At 36.3% G+C, this 22,380-nt stretch overlaps 1 protein-coding gene across 26 annotated transcripts in view; it reads left to right on the top strand.

Moving 5' to 3' along the window:
• DLG2 (discs large MAGUK scaffold protein 2) overlaps window positions 1-22,380 on the top strand; it is a gene marked incomplete at its 3' end in the record, with an annotated part of 2,081,919 nt that overhangs the window by 1,897,596 nt on the left and 161,943 nt on the right. For 25 of the 26 annotated variants that reach the window (XM_079105558.1, XM_079105557.1, XM_079105560.1 and 22 more), the window contains one exon: window positions 12,734-12,848. In XM_079105558.1, coding sequence (XP_078961684.1) covers window positions 12,734-12,848 — 115 coding nt within the window. Of the gene's footprint in view, window positions 1-12,733; window positions 12,853-22,380 lie in introns of those variants that run through there. The other variant, XM_079105552.1, reaches the window with a different exon arrangement.

Genomic DNA, 22,380 nt, shown 5'->3' with positions numbered 1-22,380 from the left:
TTCCGCAAAGGAAAAGTGTCTATTGCTTTTGAGGGAAGAACCCATCATAGCTTGATGAGGTGTTAAAGACAAGGTGACAGATGAGAATCTAGATGAAAATGGGTGGAAAAGATGTTCCAGGAGGAGGTAACAGCCTGGACAGTGTTTTGGAGCTGGGAGACATTTGAACTGAGAGATTCTCCAAAACTAGTGTCTTAGGGAACCAAAAGGAGAAGAGACTAAGAAGGAATGAGAGTGGGGAGTTAAGCAGAGGCATTCTGATCCTGGCCCTTAAGAAATGTAAGACAGACCAAGTTGGAGTCTAGAGCTAGTTTTGGAACTACCATCTGCATTAGATAGTAGTAATGAAAGTTCTTTAGTTCAGAAATATCATCATCATCATCATCATGATTACAATATTAGGATTGAAATCCAGTAGTATTCTGCCTCTAAACTACATCCCCAGCCCTTTTTCTTTTATATTTGAGACCAAGTCTTAACAAGTTGCCCAGGCTGGCTTTGAACTTGCAATTCTTGTGCTTCAGCCTCTTCTGTGGTTGAGAATACATGTGTACACTATAGCACCTGACTCATGTTTTTTTTTTTTTGTTTGTTTGTTTTGTTTTGTGTTTGCTATTTTGTTTTTTTTTGGTACCAGGGATTGAACCAGGGGTACTCAATCACTAAGCCACATCCCCAGCCCTTTTTATATTTTATTTAGAGACAGGGTCTCCCAGAGTTGCTTAGAACCTCACTAAGTTGCTGAGGCTGGCTTTGAACTCAAGATCCTCCTACCTCTGCCTCTGCCTCTGCCTCTGCCTCAGCCTCCCAAGCCACTGGGATTAGAGTCATGAGCCACTGCAACTGGCCCTGACTCACATTTTAATTATTATCTTGCTGGTGTCTAGCCTGTGACTGTCATGGTTGATAATCAAATATTTTCTTTTTGAATAGGCCCATGTGTGTAGTAGAGCTCTTTCATGATTATCTCTACAATGAAATCTCAAAACGATACTAGGTCTGGGTGCTACTATACCTATTTTATCGTGGAAAAAACAGTTCAGAGTGACACACTGAGAACCCCCTGAGGAAGAGTCAGGAGGAGCAAGGTTCTGTTACCCCCAGTCCACTATACTAATGAGCAGGACTGACAGAGTGTTGTCAGCTTTTAAATTTTATCAAATTAATATATTTGATCTTTTAAAACAGCCAATTACATTTCTCTATTATGGACATTTTAAACACATACAAAAGAAGAGAGAGATGTACAAATAATGCTCATGTACTACTTGTTATCCAGATTCAATAATAGAAAAATTTTGCCAAGTTGCTTCATATATCCCTTAAAATATTTTCTTTGCTGGTATATTTTAAAGCAAATCCCAACATAATCTCTATTCATTCCTATAATATTTGGAAAGAAAAAGAAAGAGGATATTTTGTTATACTACTACAATTCTGTGATCACACCCAACAGATTTAATAATACTTCTTGTTATCTAATTCTAGTCCTTAATGACTTTTTTTTTTAATTGTGGGGGTTCCCCCCCTTTCTAATCAGTATTTAAATAAGAACTATACCTTACATTTAGTTGTTATGCCTTTTAAATATAGAAAGGACAGTTTAACAACAAAGTTAGAAAGATATACCCTTAATGAAGAAAAATGCACAATCTATTAAAATATGTAAGTTTAAACTTCTGATCAGCTTTCATCTTTGACTTTATTATTCTCTGATGCCTCATGACCATATCTCTGCAAACACTGTTGGGAATTCTTGTCCTAAATTGTTCCAGGGACTCAAAAGTGTTAGAGTCAGGGGCTAGATGCCTGTTCCCCTGAGTGTCTCTTGTCTCCCCACAAGCCTGGGGTGCTATTGGACCAAGTGCTGCATTATGTACAACCAGTCATCTCCAATCATGGATGACTTTCTTGAATCATGGTTTCCAATGAACTTCAAATTTTAAGCACAGAATCACATTAATGACATTCAGAGAAGTTTTCATTTGGGGAATATTTTGGGAAGACTGAATAAGGTTTTTTCATTTTGGATCTCATGAATCCATCTATAGAATTCACTATAGACATGAGTCAATGTTGTATCAGAAATTGACTGTTAAATGGTACTTAGGGTAACCAAGTTGTCAGACCTGTGCATGTCAGGAGCAAAAGAAAAAATAGCAGTCACTTGTAGAGAAAAGTGGGAAAAAAAGCCCTAATTAGGCTAGAACTACTGTTGACCTTTGAAAACTTGGCCAGCTTCTTTAAATCTTCATTTTTCTCTTAGTGTTCTTCCCATTGTCTTTACTTATCTAGAAATAGTTGTTTACCCTCCCAGATAATATGTGCATGTAAGGCTCAAGACACTATGAAAGGATAACTCCAATAGGAAGTCGTGGAAACAAGATGGATTTTGTGCTCCTCAAGTCAACCCAGGGGTCTGCCATTCTGCCTACTTCTAAACCAGAACTGCTTTATCCCCTGTATCTATCCTGATCTATAATTAGGCAAGAATATATCCTTTTCTTTGACCAAGATCTAACTGGTTGTATTGCAAAACACAGGAAGCTTGAACAATATTATTTTAGCCACTAGTTCCATGATTTTTATACAAAAGATTCAGCAAAGATTTAACACTTTCTTATCTGATTAGACGTAGTCTTAAACACTATGCCTTAAATTAGAAGGCACAGCTCCATCTTCCTTCTTCTGAGGTTCTGTGAGCTTCCAATCACACCAATTAAACCACAGCCTGTGCATCCCTCTTTGAGCCTTTCAGCCAACCTGCCAGCAAACTCTTTAGAGAGACTCACCATTAGCAGCAGAGGTCTAATAATATCTGAAGTTTCCATTTTCCCCTAAAGAGTTTCACATTACTCTCTCATACACAGTGTCCTATGTGGCTTAATTTACACAGCTAAGACGTAAATCAAACTCTACAGCCTCTGAGAAAAATTTCAGATACTGAGGAAGTACACTTCTAGCTAGGCTGGGGTTTCTTAAAAAGTCTATGTTGGCATGAATTATTTTTATCCTCACTTTACTAATACTGAACTATTTAGGTTATCCAACACTTTGATATGCTTCTTAATTTGATTCTCACAACGACCTTGTGATATAAGCAGGAGATTATTAATATCTGTTTTTATAGAGAGGGATTATAAAGCTTTAACAGATCATGGATATTTTTGTTCTTTTCCATTTATTGAACACCTAGTCTTTTCCTAGCACAGCACTTTGTCATGTATAGATGCTATCACATTTACTTTTCAAACAATCTGATTAGGCAGTGGTACTTTTCTGTTATATAGATGAGATAACCATGTCTTCTGTAGGTTGAATAACTTGTGAAAAAATCTACGTTGTGAATCAATAGTAAATTTGCAGTTTAAATTCAGGTCAAATATATCTCAGAACCTGTAAAAAATCAGACTTACTCCCAATTGCTCCAAGAAACAGGATTTGCTAAGTTCTGAAAGTTTCTGTGCTGATTCCATTTTGCAATAATCCTTATAATTAATCTGCCTTATGACTCCATAAAACAAAACTTTCATTTAACCAAATTGAAATCTGATGTATATAATTTTCAGAGTTAATACACATATTGAATGTAATAACTGGTTGTGGATTCAGGCTGTTGTTTTCCTGTAAAACTTATTCCATACATTAAAGAATTCCTGAGTGTTTGGCTGAAACCTCTTTAAAGGTTCTGTAGCCAACTGAAAAAATTGGTCTAGTTAAAATAAATGGTCTCAATTCTATTTGAAAATGCAGAGAGCAGGAAGGAGGAGAATAAAGCAACAAAGTAAACTTAATTCAGTGTGTTACTGAAATATATACATATATTTTTTAAATATATTTTTAAGAGTTGCTTTATTTAGTTGTAAATCTGGCAAACTTTGGGATCAATTTTCTTTCCCTAAAGTCTTCATTAACTCACCAATTCAACATTCATCCTTGCCCTCATGGTGTCCATAACTGAGTTCTGTTTTTTTGTTTTTTGTTTTTCCTTAATGCTCAGTATTAGAGATGTACCAGAGATGTGTACGCTCTCTTTTGTTGAGTACAGTAACGACAGCAGACTCTGTGGTATGGAATTTATGGTTGAACTTGTATTCTGGTGAATTTAGTTTGTAAACCGTCTCCATCTCTATCTAGCGCGCGCACACACACGTTTGAAGTGGAAATAAACCAACATTTATAGATATTTACAGTAGAAAACTCCATGTCTTCCCTTCAGCTCAGAATCAGGTAGGTAACCTGAAAGATGAGCTAAGCTGGGGGTTCAAGGACAAGGCCAGCAAAATCCTTAGGCAGAAAAACCAGCCTGGGGAGATCCATTGAAGAGCCTTCCAGTGGGCCAGAGATAACTCTCTTGACAGCAGGCAGGTTTTCTTATGCATACCTGGGAGGGAAACCAGCCTTCTAAGTAGTTCACGAACACAGCACCCTTGCAGCCATCACTACCCGAAAAGCACTCAGGATAGGAAAGCTCTCAGGTATCTCTGAAACCTAATACAAGTTTGCCTGGGCCCCTCCTGCTCCTGCCTGGCTCCAAACTCCCAGAACAACTAAGACAGGAAGCTGCAATGAAATGGTAACCATTGAGTATTTTCTGAGCTCCAACTAAATAAAATTAATTTGGATCATCATATGAAAGAATCTTGACAAAGTATTGCTTCTTGGACTTGAGGTATGGCTAGTGTTCTATGGTTGATCCTCTTAGGTATGACCTTTTGGTCAAGAGTTTAATGGAGAGAGCAGCTATATTAGTGATTTTCTAATTTAAAACATTTTTGATCATCATATCACATTGATTAAAGGACTCACCTCTTCCTTTCTCTACAAAAATACCTTTTGACTTGTGAAATCACAATGTCTTCAGTCTGGTCTGCTTTCTCTAAAAAATGAAATGCTATTGTTATCTAATGGTGCTTTTAAAAATCAATATTGTTTAGAATATTGAAAATACAGTGTGTTAGATATTCACAACAACATTAGGCACTGTTTCCCCATTTTTGCCTTTGAGCACTAATGGTTTTTCCCAACATCTCTCAGATCCAGGTCTTAAATCCAGAATCTGATTTCAGGGTGCTGCTTTGAAACTCTAATCGCTTTTTTCACACTGTAAGTAATATAGTAGTTTTTTTCATAAGGACCTAACCTACCCTGATTTGTTCACTGTAACATAAACCTACCTGTATTGGCCTTTCCCCATCAAAAAAGAGCTTACTAATAGCCTATTACTCTCCAGAAACACTTAGTGTTCCTCTCAGGGAGCAGGTATTTAAATGGCATATGCTGTTTCTATATTCACAACAAGCAAATAAAATTAAAAGCAGCTATGTACCAGCCTTGGGCCCCTTGAGGTAAAGACCTGTCCCATAGATTTGGTTTCCTAGCATTTAGCATTGTAACTGGCATGAAATAAAACTTTGAAGAAATGTTGCAAATAAATGAAAGAAGGATGTTTCCCCCCAAAGAAAGGGAAGCATTTACAATTGTTCACAGTACCTCATCCCTGCAGCAGCAATCAGATGCTGTGCTAAGAATCGAAGTAAACTATCATCACTTCATTCTTCCCATACATCTCTCCTGGGTCCTGCTAACAAAGAGAACCAAGTCCAGGTAAATAACATTATGACCCCAATAACTGTATGCCATTGACATTTATCCCAGCCCTGCTGGCGAGTGCCTGAAAGCTCAAACTCTTCAGCTTATACTCCACCAAGAGTTCCTAGTTCAGGTTTGTTGGCTCCGGTATGCAGCAAAGAGTCTCTTCAAACTGTTTTTCCTGTAGTGTAGAAATGGATAGCTCAGCAGGAAAGCCTTCTCTGTCATTTGGATGTGTGGAACCCTGCGGACAGCACTATGATTTTGCCAGTTGTTAAAGCTACACCCATGTTCATACGATCAAACAGGAAAAGGGTGCTACCATTGCCCTTAGTGCTACTAAGGACTGGATATGCGTTTCTCCTGACAGAAACCCCTACAGGAAATACATTTTGAAATGCTTCATATCAAAACTCCTTTTGATTCTCACAGCTAGACAGAGAGTAAATCTCACAATTTATAGATGAACAAACGGAGGCTCAGCAACTTCCCAAGGTCTTATTGGTATTAAATGACAGAATTAAGACTGACAATTGGCCTCTTAGCCTAGAGCACTAACCCTATGTCCTCTGCTTACTGCTTCCTCTGGTAGCTGATGGTGAGACAGCTGGATGGGGTCATGACTGTGGAGGGACTGCTGCCCACCAGTCACTTGGGGGATGCCCATGACCTCAGGCTCTGTTCTCATCCACTGAATTTATCATTTCCTTCTCTCAGAACCAGGTAGGCCATTCGAGTCTTGAAAATGTGAGCAAGTGGGCAGCTTGAATCAAAGCAGGTGAATCTTACTGCATTAAACAACTCCAGCCTTCTCCCTAGAGGCAATGCCTCCCTTCTTGTGTGAATGGTAGGATGCATTTATATTCTGAGTCTTCTTGCTCATCTTTTTTTCCATATTTTTATTGGTGCATTATAGTTGTACATAATGTTGGGATGTGTTGTCACATGTCACATATTCATACATGCACACAATATAACAATATACTTTGGCCAGTATCATTCCCCAGTATTTCCCCTTTCCTTATCCTCCTCCCTGCCCCAGTCCTCTTCCTCTACTCTACCAACTTCCTTCAATTTTCATGAGATCCCCCCAACCACCATTCTTTTTCTTCTTCCTCTCTAGCTTCCACATATCAAAGAAAACATCTGACGCTTGATCTGAATGTAGTTTATTTCACTTAACATAATGTCCTCAAGTTCCACTCATTATCTTGCAAATGACATAATTTCATTTGTATTTATGGTTTAATAAAACTCCATTGTGTATATGTACTACATTTTCTTTATCTGTTCATCTGTTGATGGACACCTAGGCTGGTTCCAGAGTTTGGCTATTGTGAATTGTGCTGCTATGAACATGGGTATCATAAATCACTGTAGTATGACGACTTTAATTTTTTAAGGATAAATACCAAAGAGTACTAGAGCTTGATCATATGGTGGATTAACGCCTAGCCTTTTGAGGAAACTCCATACTGATTTCCATAGTGATTGTTCCAATTTATAGTCTGAACAACAATGTAAAAATGTCCCTTTCTCTCCACGTCCTTTTCTTGTTCATCTTTGACAAATTGCAAAGGAAACAAATGTATGGCAGAGCCTCTCTCACTGTGCAATGTTTGGTGTTCCCACTCATATTTCTCCCTCCATGGGTCCATCAGTAGCTCAAACTCTTGAGATAATCCTAATGGATGAGGTCACTGAAGTTGTAGAAAACAGAGACAGGTTTGAAATTGGGCATCATTCTTCTGAGCTCCAAGTCACTGTGGATTTGTGAGATGATCCTGGGAATCTGTTTAGTGGTTACCCAGCAGGTGAGAAGTTCCATCCTGGTGCCAAGTTTCCCAGATATACCTACCTTGATGTGGTAGACACATCAAGTCATAATAGAAGAGAGAGGCTATACCAGAGGACTGTAGGAATGGATATAATTTTCCATTTCACTTGGTACTAAAAGGGATTATAACTTTTGCAAGTGATGAACAAGAATAGTGAATTACATCTGAAAATAACAAAAGGAAAGGAGAGTTATTACCAAGAGCCAACCTTTCATATCTACAAGGTCTCATAATGTTCTCAGCATGTCTGGAGATAGGTACAATTATGATTCCCATTTTACTTATGAGCAAATTGAGCCCAGAATGGTTAAGAACTTTCACAAGGATGCATAGTGAATAAGTGGAGGACCAGGATTTTGAACCAATTCACAAAAGGGGAAAGGAAAAGAAATGAAATGTGGCTTATACATAAAGTGTGTGTGTCAAGGGGAGAATTAACTAGAGGTAGTATTCATAAAAATATTTGCTTAGCAGTTTGACTTTTAGTGGTTTGATTCTGTTACAGAGGAAAACCCAATAAATAAATAAGTTGTAATGTAAAAATCATTCACCAAACATCTACTGCATGCAAAATCAGTCAGAATAGTTGTTGCCTCTTTAATGTTGTTCTCCACCTCAGCATTATCATACTTAATTTCCTTGTCAGTGTCCCATTCTGGAATCAAATGCTCTAAGGTTCTGTCTTGTTCATAACTATATGCAAAGTGCCTAGTAGAGTCCTATGTACACAGGAAGTAGAATGTGAAAAAGAATAAGGCATCTCAACACTGAGGAGCTTGGGGAGTTGTAGAGGAGAAGACCAGCATGCACATAACTAATAGAGTAGATGAAGGGAAGAGCAAGATGTCAGGAGGGGTGCATAGAGACTTGGGAAGGTCTTACACTACAAAGAATTGTGGTATTGTAAAATAAAAGAAACAAAATGGATTCACAGAGATTCAAGATTGAATCCCGGCCCTGTGTCTAATGTGCTGTGTTACCTAGTGGCTCTGACTGGTGAAATTTGTTAACCTCTCTGAACCTGGTTTTTTTTTTTTTTTTTATCTCTAAAGTAATATACCTACCTTGGAACTTTTTTAGGAGAAATAATATTTGTAAAGTATGTGGTATAGATCCCAGCCTGTTGCAGGTGCTCAGTGAACATGAATTCCTCTTTATATCCTAATTTGAATGTTCTCATAAGGTTTGTAATTGATAAAGAGTATCAGTGATTTGATAGAAAAATGTTCCAAGGGGGAGATCATAGATAGGAAAAAAACATTTTGGAAAGGGAAAGAGGATGGCTGTTAAATGTTGTGATAGGTTTCTGTATTTTAACTAGTTGAAAATGTAATTTTCAGCATTTTTATAAAGCAAAGATTAATATTTCACAATTTATGTAGCTAATTTCCTGTTTGTTTCTAGAGCATTTCAACTGCAAACTTGTTGATCTCTGAGAAGCAACTCCCCACCTGCAAACACACACCATTTGTATTTGTAAACCTAAATCCAATTTTGCTCTGATGAAAATACCTCAGTTTTGGTTTCAAAAAGGAACAAAGAGAGGGATAAACACCTTTGAACATAAGATTTATGTTCAAGATAATTATCAAAATGGAGAAGTAAAGAATAGAATGAATTGCACATAAGGCAAATGCAATATAAATCATTTGTCATGGGGAATTTAAACAGTGTAGAATATGAGTCCAGTCAAACATTCCAAAAGCATTGCAGAGAATATTTTGGGTATCTAATGAGCCATACAGTTAAAGAAAATACAGTTTATTATTAAGGCAAGTATCCTCTGTGGTATTACTTGCCTTAATCATAAGACCTTACAACAAAGTCCTTACAGCCTGACAAAGTACTGACTGTATTAATATGTTAAGTATTAGAGAAATGTTTCCAATGTGTGATCTGATGAGATAAGAAGATCGCAGATTGCCTGGAGAACAATAAGTGGCATTTGCATATTTATTCTAGAAAAACGTAAGATGAATGTTGTCTTTCTTCATAGCAAAACAACATTGAAATTGGGCAATTGCAATACCTGCAGGCATTTTTGTAACTGAGTTTTTTTTTTTTTTTTAATCCAATGATTTTGTTTGTTACCGCTGTCCTCATTCATTCATTCAGAAAATGTGCATTGAGCACCTATTATTAAATGCCTCCTGCATGTCAGATACTATATAGGCACAGAGAATTCCAGAGAGAGTAAAATATGGCATCTACCTAAGAGAGCTCAGTCTAGTGGGAAAATGGGCAACTGCTCAAATAACTGCAGGTTGGTATGATAAATGTAATAAAGTAGTAGATTGATCAAATGTAGTAGGGAAGTGGCACTGAATAAATTGCTTAGGCAGACAGATGGAGGAATTTCACGATTTTTATTATCAACAGTAAATTCATCAAATTTGTAGAGTTTAGACTCCAAAGTCTCCAGAGGGAGATTTAGTGGTACCTAGGGGAGATAGGTATATTTATCAAATAGCATTATTGAGCATGAATCAGAGGAAGCTAAGAATTCACACTCTGTGTCTTAGACCAGATCAGTCCTTCTCTCTGGGAAATGCTAAGGGGCATTGAATGGTTTTTGTGCACGCATACACTGAGGGCCCTGTTTATGAAGCGAAAAGCTGGATAGGCCTAATATCTAATGAAATGGGAATTGTTAAACTAGTCTAAACTAGGAAATATAATTAAGGATATTTTTAAATAATACTTATATATTTGGTAGAAGGTAGGAAAAAAATTCATGTTACACTGTTAAAAAGGGGAAAAATCTCAGCACAACATGTAGACATGGTCTCAGGTGTGAAGTTTTTGTGTGTATACATGCAAAAACATCCAACATAAAATCATACATGTCCACATTTAGGGTGAGCTATGGGGAAGTATAACAGTGAGAGAGAAAGAGGGTAGTGAAAGGCAGAAGACATAAGAGGACCTTTCAATTTTTATTTATAAAGAATTTTATTCTTTCAATTTTTATTATTGAAATATTAAAATATTTTCAATTTTATTCAGTTTTTATTTTAATTTTATTTCCTATATAGTTTAATTTTTTATACATGGATTTAATTTTGTTTAACTTAAATAAATGACATAAGGCCCATGAAGCTCTGAACATAGTCTGCCATGTAGCCAGCAATAAATGTTAATTGCCTCTTTTAGTGTAGCAAGAGAATATGGCTTGCTCAAAATGATTTAAATCTGCAAACAGTATCATATCAATGGAAATAAGTGTTTTCTCTTGCTAGTAAAATAGAATGAAATAAATTGTCTTAATTTATAGGGAGTAGATTGTATGTTAAAATATGTGTTCTGTTTATTTAACCATTTAGGACCTAATTATTTGAAGCTAAGTTTTAGCAGGAAAACTTCCAAATTTAGAAGCCTTCCTTAAGCACTAGAAATTATGGTTTCTATTAGAAACTCTTATGGTTTATCTTTAGAGTACTAACTTTTAAACATATTTAACATTTAGAGCTTATTATCTTGTTGTCTATTGTCAGAAACTAATGTCAGATCTTTTAGAAAAGCCTGCCCTATAATAACTAATAAATATTCAGTAAGTTGAAATTTAAATTAATTTTATGGAACTTCTTATTATAAAGAATTTGAAATATTCTCTAAGTAGATCATCTTTTATTATGTTCATTTAGTCATTCTTATTTTCATAAAAGTTGTGAATAAATTGAACTGAACATCAATTTGTTTTTTGAAGTACACTAAAGACCTCTATTAAAATTCTTCATGATGCACTTCTTTGTAATTATATTTTGAATTAACATTTTCACATTCGTCTGTAGGTAATTTGAGCCTCTCACCTATTGGCTTTTCTTTCTTTTCTTTTTCTTTTTTTTTTTTTTTTCCTTTTGTACTGGGGATTGAACTGAGGGATATTCTACCACTGAGCTACATCCCCAGCTTTTTTATTTTTTATTTCGAGATAGGAGCTCTCTCAGTTACTTAAGGCCTCACTAAGTTGCAGGACTGATCTTGAACTAGAGATCCTCCTGCCTCAACCACCTGCGCCACTGGGATTACAGGAGGATGCCACCATGTCCATTTTTGCCTACTGGCTTTTATTAAAGCAAGACACTCCTCTGCCAAGGCCATGATAGAAAAATGTTTAGATTATGATCAAGAATATTGAAACTTCAAAAACTTTATTTTTACATGATAATTTTGTTAATAAGTACCTTTAAACTTATTTGTGCTTCCTCTTTTTTATTAGATTGACATGGTAAATTTTTTCCTATGAGTAGCGTGACAGTATTGCAATACCTCTATTTCCTTGATTTTTGGAGCATATATACTTTTTTCAAGTTTTTTCAATATATCTAAAATATATTTTATATGACCATGTTTTCTACCCCTAGCTTTAACATCTCTCTCCTGATTTAAATATATCGCACATCTTAGAATTGGTGAAGTTTGGTATGTAGGCAAAGTTATAGGGACAATTGAGGTATGATACCTAGTGGTCAACTTCTAGCAGCCCTCCTCAGAAATAAACTTAGTCAAATTAAATGACATTTCCTACACAACTATCACCAAACAGTGATCTCTAGTCTATCAAGCTAAGAGTAACTACAGACTCAACACCTCCTAGTGCTGGGAATCCAACTGACTTGTTTTCTCTCTTTTATAAATTAAGTGTTAAACTTTGAGATGAATAGACTGACATGCAGTTGTAAGGAATGAGATTTCATATGCCTTTTACTCAGTTTTTTCCAATTGTAACATTTTTCAAAACTTAGCACTATATTATTGACATCGACATTGAAACAACTCATCAATATTATATAGATTTTCTCAGTTTTACTTATACTGTGTGTGTGTGTATGTGCGTGTGTAGTTCTATGTAATTTAATCACATCTTCAGATACCTATATCCACCACTGCAGCCAAGATAGAGAACATTTCCATTACCAGGAGGATGCTCCCTCCCATCCTGCCCCACATTCTCCCACTGCTTGCTTATCTTTCCTGTGGACTTTGCACAAGCTGAGGATTTGATGGCAGTATGTTTTCTTGGTGACTTTTGTGAAGTAACTGATTCCTTCTTCTTTTGTGAGTGCTTGTGAAGAAAAAATAATAGTGAGCAAGCATACTCTTCTGGAGTAGGGCATCTCCTTTTTGCTTGACAAAGGAACCAATAAGTACAAGAGTGGCTGCCTTGGCAATAGAGTAATGTGTGCGCTTGCACTTGCACTCCACACACGGCCCCCCCACCCCATCCCACCCTTGCCCTCTCTCTCTCTCCTCTCTCCTTTATCAGCACAGAACCAAATTTACCATTTTGTTTCCATTCCCAGATTACGCTCGATTTGAGGCCAAAATCCATGACCTACGAGAGCAGATGATGAACCACAGCATGAGCTCCGGGTCTGGGTCCCTGCGAACCAATCAGAAACGCTCCCTCTATGTCAGGTAGGCAACGGAGCATTTCTTACTCTGGTCTGCACTGTGTGAGCAATCCGGCTTGGGGAAACAAAGGCACCATCTTTTAACAATGAATTATGTTCTAATTAACCCACATGTGCTACTGAAAGACCTTACATTTAAGAAAATATTTTTTAAATGTTATTAGGTTAAATTATTTAAAGGTCCCTGCTTTTATCAAGTTATTCTTTAAAAATACTATGATACAGGCTAAAGTTCCTGGCATAGGTTACTGAAGAATAAGAAACATTTGCATTTCTGATACATCTTTAATATATGGACCAAAACCCAAGACTAAGCTCACCATCAGTCTAAGAAAATATGCCTGATCATTTCCTTTATGCTTGATGTTGACTTTGTTTGTATTGATTTGAATTCAGTATTATTCTAGAGAGTTATGTGCTTTCTATAAATGTTTTAATGGAAAACTGTTCTGTGACATCTCATCACCAGTTGTTTATCAGGCCTTAAAAGTTCATTGTTCCTGACACACACACACACACACACACACACATACATATATATTTATATATTTTATATATACATACATTATATGTTATATATACTATATATACATAAAACACCTTAAGAAAGAAAGGATGACAAATAAGAAAGTAGTAGTTGAAAACTGTATTGAAAGGAGAAAACTTTTAAGTAAGAGTCAAAAACACTTGACCCTTCTTAGAAAATTCCCCAATAAAATCCCTAAAATATATACAAATATAGTATTTGGTTTCCACATTCATTTAATACGTAAGTAGTACTTAGAGGGCTGACCTCAGCATCTAAATGTCTGTAAGAGACACAGAATAAGAAATATGGGTCATGCATATAGTAAGATCAGAAGGAAGGAACTTGTAAGAACCCCTGGCCTTGTTCTCAAGCAAAGTGATAAAAATAGACACCCCTCCCCGACTTCGACAAACAACAAAAGCAACAAAAAAAGCAAGAACATGAAATGGAACAGCAAAGCCTAAACAGAATTCTCACCAAAGAGGATTCAGCAGGTTTCTATCTTTGACTTCCCCTTCCACCAACAATACCACTTTTGACTCTAAGATTTTCATAGAGATACTTGATTCATCTAGAGCTCTGAAATAGGACCAAAGCCAGTTGGTGTATGCTTATTTTAGAAAGTCAACTACTTGCTTTCTCGAAATAAATTTGTAGCAGGGTTTCTCAGACTGTATAAATATAAGCTGATGAGCATGCCTCTTTAATCTGAAATTGACATCCTAGACTATTATTCTCCTCATTTTGCTTAGCTTTATATAATCCTAAATCTGGAAGGAACCTTAGCTGTCCCCAGATCCACTGTCTAATTCACAGAAGAGGAAAGCAAGGCCCCAGGAAAGAATAGGTTTGCCTGGGATTCCACGGATGTTTGTGGCAGAATCAGATCTCTTCCCCCAACACATCCTTCTCCCGTGTCATTTCAACCCCCTAGGTCTAAGCTTATGGCATTTCAGTTGTTGAATGTAGTTTGGATTCTGAGTTGGCTTCTGTTAGCTATTGGATTGAGAAATGGGTTAATTGAGAGGAAAAATTAAAACACAGACCTCTTTGGATTTTTAATATAAGATAATCTGTGCTACAGGGCATATAGACTTTCCTTGTTATTCATTTTTTCTATGAAGCTAAAACCTAAATTCAAAAGGCAATGAACTTTTTGTTCTATGACAGTTTAACTGCCTTAGTACAATATTTGTCTACACCACAAAATTGCTTTTCCTCTCAGAGTTTCCTCTAACCTACTCACACAGACAAACACCACCACCAACAACAACACCAATCCTTGCCCCCACTGTGCTCATCCCAGAGAGGTTGCATCTTGTCTTCTTAAGATCTTACAGAAATTAGTTTCATTTACCTCATGGTCATTTGTTAATAAAAGATAACTAATTTTGAAAGTTCAAGCAAATAACCTCTTTATTGTGAATTGAGTTTAAGGATCAGTACTGAAAAGGCAATCAGTTTTATGATTGCTAGGGTTTATTCATGCATTCATGAAGCATGTTTTGAGGTGTATGTTCCATGCTTAAACTGTAAAAGACATGGAGGACTGAGGACAGTAACCATCATGTTTAATGTCTACAAGAAACTCATGTCTAGTGGGGACAAATGGAAGACAGCTAATGCAGTAAAATATAAAAAGACTTGTTTTAGCCCTAAAAAGCCCTGGAATCTTGATTGTACCATAATGCAGGAGGAACTGAATTGATTCTTTTAATTTTTTTTTTAATTTTTAGTACATTGTAATTATACATAATAGTGGAGTTCGTTTTGACATGTTCATAAATGCATATACATAGTTTTCTCCATTTCAATCCCCAGTACTATGTTCTTCCTTTCCCTCCTCCCTCACCTTTACCCCATCTCTCTACTGCATTGGTCTTCCTTCTATTTATTTACCTATTGAGTTGGTGCAGTATAGTTATATATAAAATTGGAATGCATTATGATATGTCCATACATGCATATAGCATAATTTTATCAACTTCCTCTTTGCCTCCCCTCCTCCCTAGCCCTTGGTTCCTTACTCTGTTGCTCTCCCTTCTATTTCAGTGAAATCCCCTCTTTTATTCCTTTTATCTCTTTAGCTTCTGCAAATGACAGTGAACATTCGATCCTTGACTGAGTCTAGTTTATTTCACTTAGCATGATGTTCTCCAATTTAATCCATCTACCAGCAAATGATATTTTATTCTTCTTTATGGCTGAGTAGAACTCCATTGTGTGTATATATGCCATATTTTCTTTATCCAGTCATCTGTTGATGGGCACCTGGACTAAACTTGAATATTGTGAATTGTACTGCTACAAACATTGATGTGCCTGTATCACTGTAGTTTGCTGATTTTAGTTTTTTTGGATAAACACCAAGAAGTGGGTTAGCTGGGTCATAAGGTCGTTCCATTCCTAGTCTTTTGAGAAATCCCCATACTGCTTTCCAAAGTGGTTGTACTAATATGCAATCCCACCAACAATGCATAACAACAATGCATTTCTCACTTCCTTGCCTGTAATTATTGTTAGTTTTATCCATGGTGATTGCCATTCTGACTGGGGTGAGATGAAATTTCAGTGTAGTTTTGTTTTGCATTTTCCTGATTGCTAAGGATCTTGAACATTTTTCATATATTTGTTAGCCATTTGTATTTCTTTTCAGAAATGTCTCTTTAGATTTTTTACCCATTTATTGAGTGAATTATTAGGTTTGTTTAGTGTTAAGTTTTTAAAATTCTATGTATGTTTGGTTATTAATCCCCTGTCAGAATAGCTGGCAAAGATTTTTTCCCTTTCTGTAGGTTCCTTCTTCAATTCTTAATTTTTTCCTTTGCTATGCAGAAACTTTTTAATTTAATGCTATTCCACTTATTGATTCTTAGTTTTTATTTCTTGAGTTGTAGGCATCTTATTAAGGAAGTTTGGTGCTTGTACAAATATGTTAAGAGTGTTGTTCATGTTTTCTACTTTCACTGTTTCTGACATAAATCTTAGGTCTTTTATCTACTTTGAGTTGATTGTACAGGTGAAAGGTAGGGGTCTAGTTTATTTCTACTACATATAGCTATCCAGTTTTCTCAGTACCATTTATTAAAGAAGCTGTCTTTTCTCCAACTTATGCTTTTGGCACCTTTATCAAGGATCAGATGACTGTCTTTGAGTGGATTTGTCTCTGTATCTTCCATTAATCTTCGAATCTGTTTTTATGCTAATACCTTGCTGTTTTGTGATTATAACTCTGTAGTACAATTTGAGTCAGGTATATTGTGATGCCTGCAGACTCTTTTTGCTTAGAATTTCTATGGCTATTCTGGGTCTTTTATTCTTCTATATTAATTTTAGGACTTTTTTTGTCTTCTGGTTCTATAATAAATATATTTGGGCACTGTATTTTTGGCAGTGTATTGAAACTGTAAATTGATTTGGATAATATGGCTACTTTGATTATATTAATTATATCAACCTATGAATATGGTAGGTCTTTCCATTTTCTAAGGTCTTCAATTTCTTTCTTCAGCATTTTTATAATTTTCATTGATACTTGAAGGCCTTACATGAGTTCACCCAAATACTTAAATCTTTTGACCCAAGGTATAAAAAAATATTCTTTATCATGACCCCATAAAGGTGAAAGAAATATAAAAGTGAAAGAAATTTTTCATTAAATAATAACATTTTTATGTACAGTATATTTTTTTATTTTCCATTCTATGTGATTTTGGCTTTTGATTTTTTAAATGATGGTCACAAACTATTAACTTGAACTAATAACTCACTGATGGGCCATGATTTAGAGCTTGCAGGTAAACAAGGAGGATTCCAGACCCATTACATAGTACACAGACAAACAGAAGAGGGCAGGTTGACTACATTACATTTAGTATCTTAGTATCTCAGAAAATCCTAGACTCAGTGTTGAGTCTAGTTGGTGGGCAGTTTTCCTGGCCATAGATGAAGAATGGGAGTAGAGGGGAATGTCTATCATACACTTCCTTCATGTCAACCATTATTCTGGTGTTTTACATTCATCATCTCATATGTTCTCCCAGCAACCCTGTAAGTCAAGGGATATTGCCTTCATTTCTCCAGGTGGAGAAACTGAAACTCAGAGAATTAAATGATTCCTTAAACTCACAGAACCAGACCACACATGAGCACAGGCATAGAGGTCCTGTTAGACATTGGAGGGTGGTGTTTAAGAACACAGCTGTAGATTTTGCTGGACACAAAATCCTTTGAGTCATGGTCCTGCCACTTACTAACTGTATGACCTTGGACAGATCTCTCTTTCTCTCTTACTTTAACCTCTATGAAAATGAGAATAGTAATGGGATATCATAAGTGGATGTAAGGATTAAGTAAAACACATAGAATGCAGTCAATAAGCATTGGTGATATTCATTAGAAAACCCACCATTTCCCTGAAGGACAAAGAGACAGCAGAACTAGTTGTAAACAGATATTGTTTTCTCAGCAGTGGGATGAACCTCCCTTGTCCCATTGCTTTCTTCAGCAAGGAAAGGAAGACAGGCTTCTTGGTAACCTTTTAAATTTTGGTTGCTCCATACCCTATGAAGCCAGAAGAGGAAAGCCAGGATTCCATGATTTCAGAATGCTCAGTTTTATCAACTCCTCAGGCATTTCTCAGCATAAACAAGATTGTACCCAGAGAAAGAACCTTAAGAGAATTCAGTAGGAGTCACGAGATGATTTAACTTAAAAAAAAAAAAAAAAAAAACTCACTACATAAACAACTGACCCTTCCACTTCTTCATAGACATCAATGTCCCTAAATACTTCCCCTCTGAATTCTTCCAGTCCCTCACTCACAGTTCTGTTTGGAACTTGAAACACTATTTTATAGGTGCTCTCATTCTACACTTTACTCAAACTTTCTGCTAACACAAGTTTTGCTTGTCCCCTTGTTTAACATAACTTTCCTATACATTGACTCATGAGAACGTGAATTCTTTTGCTCAATAAGCTTGGTGCATGTAATTACCTACTATGCACCAGTCTGCAGTCGATGTTAAGTACAGAGATGAATAAGAACATGAACACGAACATCCTTTCCTCAAACTGTTCAGTCTGGATCTGTAGTATATAGTATGCAGCTCACCATTCTAAGAATTTTTTCCCCAATACCCCATGTGTTTTATGTTTTGCAATTATTATTCTAATTTAAACCTTAAAACATGCCTGCAAAGCTTCCCACAATTACATGTATGCAGAAGATCACCAGTATTTGAAGCTAGTTTGTTAAAATAGTGATCACTCTTGTCCTTAGGAAGGTTTCATGGTAAAGTTCCTTGAAATGAAGGTACCTTTCAATGCTGTATCTGCAAATCCCAGTTAATATCTTAATTTTATTGTTTCTAATGCCTCATGTCACAGAGCTAAATAAAATATTTGTTAATTAAATAAATTAATGAATTTCATGTCTGTCTTTCCTATCTAGAGGTGAAAGATAATATTACAATGTAAAAATCAAGGTCTTTACTTAAAAAACTTTACACCAAAAATACAAAGAACCCAATCAATAAATGGGCTAAGGAACTGAGCAGACACTTCACAGAAGATCTACAAGCAATCAACAGATATATGAAAAAATGTTCAACATCTCTAGTAATAAGAGAAATGCAAATCAAAACTACACTAAGATTTCATCTCACCCCAATTAGAATGGTGATTATCAAGAATACAAGCAACAATAGATGTTGGTGAGGATGTGAGGAAAAAGGTACATTCATACATTGCTGGTGGGATTGCAAATTGGTGCAGCCACTCTGGAAAGCAGTATGGAGATTCCTCAGAAAACTTGGAATGGACCCACCATTTGACCCAGTTATCCCACTCCTCAGTTTATACTTAAAGGACTTAAAATCAGCATACTATAGTGATGCAGCCACATCAATGTTTATAGCAGCTCAATTCACAATAGCCAGATTGTGGAATCAACCTAAATGCCCTTCAATAGATGAATGGATAAAGAAACTGTGGTATATATACTCAATGGAATATTATTCAACCTTAAACAATAAAATTATAGTATTTGCAGGTAAATGGATGGAGCTGGTGAATATCATGCTAAATGAAATAAACCAATCCCCCAAAACCAAAGGCCAAATGTTTTCTCTGATAAGTGGATGATGATACATAACAGGGAGGGTGGGTGTGGAGGGATAAGAGAAGAATGGAGCAACTTTGGATTGCATACAGGGAAATGAGGTGGGGAGAGGGCAGGGGGAAGGAAAGATAGTGGCCTGAGACAAACATCATTACCCTATGTACATGTATGATTACATGAATGTTGGGAATCTACATTGTGTACAACCATAGAAATGAAAAGTTGTACCCCATTTGTGTACAATGAATCAAACTGCAATCTGTAAAAATAAATAAATAAAATTTTTAAAAATTAAAAAATAAAAACACAGGTTAAAAAAAAATCAAGGTCTTTAAACAATTCTATGGAAGTCTAATCCCAACTGAGATGGTTGTGTCCTCGAGACCAGGCATTGCCTGATAGTTCTGTATTTCCCAGGAAATATTTGACATTATAAGATCATTCAAGCTACTTTATTTGTCTCCTAAAGTCTGACTCTGTTTTAATCTAGGTCTAATTTAATAATGGATTTAGATATGCACAAACAACCTACCCACCTCAGTGAGAGGACTAGGGTGAGAGCAAGGTCAAACCTCATTCCCAACACAGTTAGGCTTTCTATTCCAGAGAACTCAGGCTGGAAGTGATATCAAGGATATAACTGAGAAAACAAATCCCACCGAAGACACTCAGCTCTGATGGCCTTTTATATATGGGAACAGGTTATTCCTATGTGACTGATTTTGTGGGAAGGGAAAGCTACATCATCATATAGGTAAGAGACTCTGGGTATCTGTTTTCCTTTGAATGGTAGCATATCCCTTCACTCAACTGGAAGAGACCATGAAATCTGTAGAATGTGTTATAAGTCATGTTTTTATTTTCTTCCCTCAACATTGACCCAACATGCTCTCAGCCACTGTTCCCAGAGAATGTTATTGTCAGCTATGTGTACCCTCCTGCCTAGTATTTTTCACAGGGTTAGCTGACAGTAGTATTTGTACTGCCTCTCAATTCTTCACTCATATACTCTTATTTAGTAGCATCACCATTTATTCACAGGGAAAGTTATTAAAGATGACATGTTACTGCAGAATAGGAAGTCAATTCAGAGTTACTCTTCTCTCTTAAAATCTTTCTGGAAGAAAGACGTGATCATGTACCCAAAACAGTTGAGTACGCTGAAGCAGAAAATTTGGAGAAAGTCTAGCTAGAAACCAAAAGAGAACTGGAAAGGTCATTGCAAAGTCCAGATGGATAGCATGGACCACATAATGAGGGACCCAGGAACTTACATGCTAGAGCTTCACTCCTAACTTCATTTAAATCTTAGAGCAGTCCACTGACATAGACATCATTATTATACCCATTCCACAGAGGAAGAAGGAACCTTATTCGAAGAATCAAAGATGTTTAAAGATAACCTGCAAAGGTGCTTTGTATCCAAGCAAAATTCTTTACCCAAATATGTCTGTCATAGAAAATCATGCTTTTGTACTATGATGCTGTGAAGATGAAGTTAATCATGCAGGGACACTAGTTAAATTCATATTAATGGAATTTCTCTTTGTTTTGTACTTTAAATTGATTTCCTTGAGATAGACCTAGCTTCTCGTCTGGAATTCCCAGCTTATTGATTGTCAAATCTTGACTGTCTTCATTTATAAAATGGACATAATACCTACTTCACACTCTTGTTAGGATTAAGTTAAACTTAGTCTACAATGGAGCCTGTCATATGGAATTTGTTAGGTAAGGAGAAAGTGCTTTTATCTATTTGAGTGCTTGGAATCAGCCTCCTAAACTGGTGCCTCCTCTAAAGCAGAATAAAATTTGACTCTTCCTTTATACTTTGAGATTCATTAGTATTATGCTCACTCTTTCAGTCATTTGCATTTTTAATTGCATCCTTAATTGTCAAATAAAAGGCTTTCTCTTCAGATAGCTAATTTTATACCAGAAATAGAAAGGAGGAGGAGTCATTAGGGATTTGGAGGAGTTTTCTTCATACCCTGAAATCATAGCCTGCCAATCATTTTAAAAAGGTTTTTAATTCGTAGGTTTCTATAGGTAGAGGGGCAACAGTATCATGGATGAACCTTTCATTGACTATCTCATTTTTCCTCTTTCCTTCTATGACAAGATCTAGAATCCAGATCTCATTGTTATTAATATCCAGATGGCCTATAGTTCATTAATTCACCTATTCAGCCAGCCAGCCATTGAGAAAACTTTTCTGGGCCATAACCATCCACCTCATACCATGCTAGGCTCCAAGGATAGAAAGATAAATAATAAATATCTGTTATGCCCCTAAAAAGTGAAAAGTTTATTCCACCAACCTGGATTCTGCTTCCTGACCCTCACCTCATAATAATCATATTTCCAGAAATCTTTCAACTCCAAAGGAGGTGCTTAGCCTGAGCCCAACATTTCTACTTTCTAGAACAACCAAACAACTTTGGCTCGAAAAGGAAGAACAGTAAAAGGAGGAACACAGAGTGTTCACAGGAGAGAATGGTGAGCTGGGAGGGCATGAAAAAACTGAAGTCATTCTCACCCTAAGACTTGAAGGTGAGGTTGGGAGCAAGGAAATAGATACACACATTTATCCTTTAATCTGGGCTCTGACCAGTACCTGACATACCCTAGGAATTCTTTGACATTCCTTGAATGAATTTTTTGAGTGGTAATTGAACATGATGATTTAACAGAACAAGGTGTTAAGAAAATCATCAATAACCAGTTGAAGAGAGCACATGCTCCTCTGAGACCCTCAGCACCTTATAAACTGCTCTTCTCCAGCTTTCACAAGCTCTCTTCCTGCCTGTTGACTCCCCTGCCCCTCCACTGGACTTCTGGTACTAAAAAGATGGAGGATTTAGTCCACATTTGTACAGTCTGGCA

The sequence above is a fragment of the Sciurus vulgaris genome, assembly GCF_902686455.1.
Source record: "Sciurus vulgaris genome assembly, chromosome: 11".
Classification (NCBI taxonomy): Eukaryota; Metazoa; Chordata; class Mammalia; order Rodentia; family Sciuridae; genus Sciurus; species Sciurus vulgaris.
This window is presented reverse-complemented; position numbering and strand designations above follow the sequence as displayed.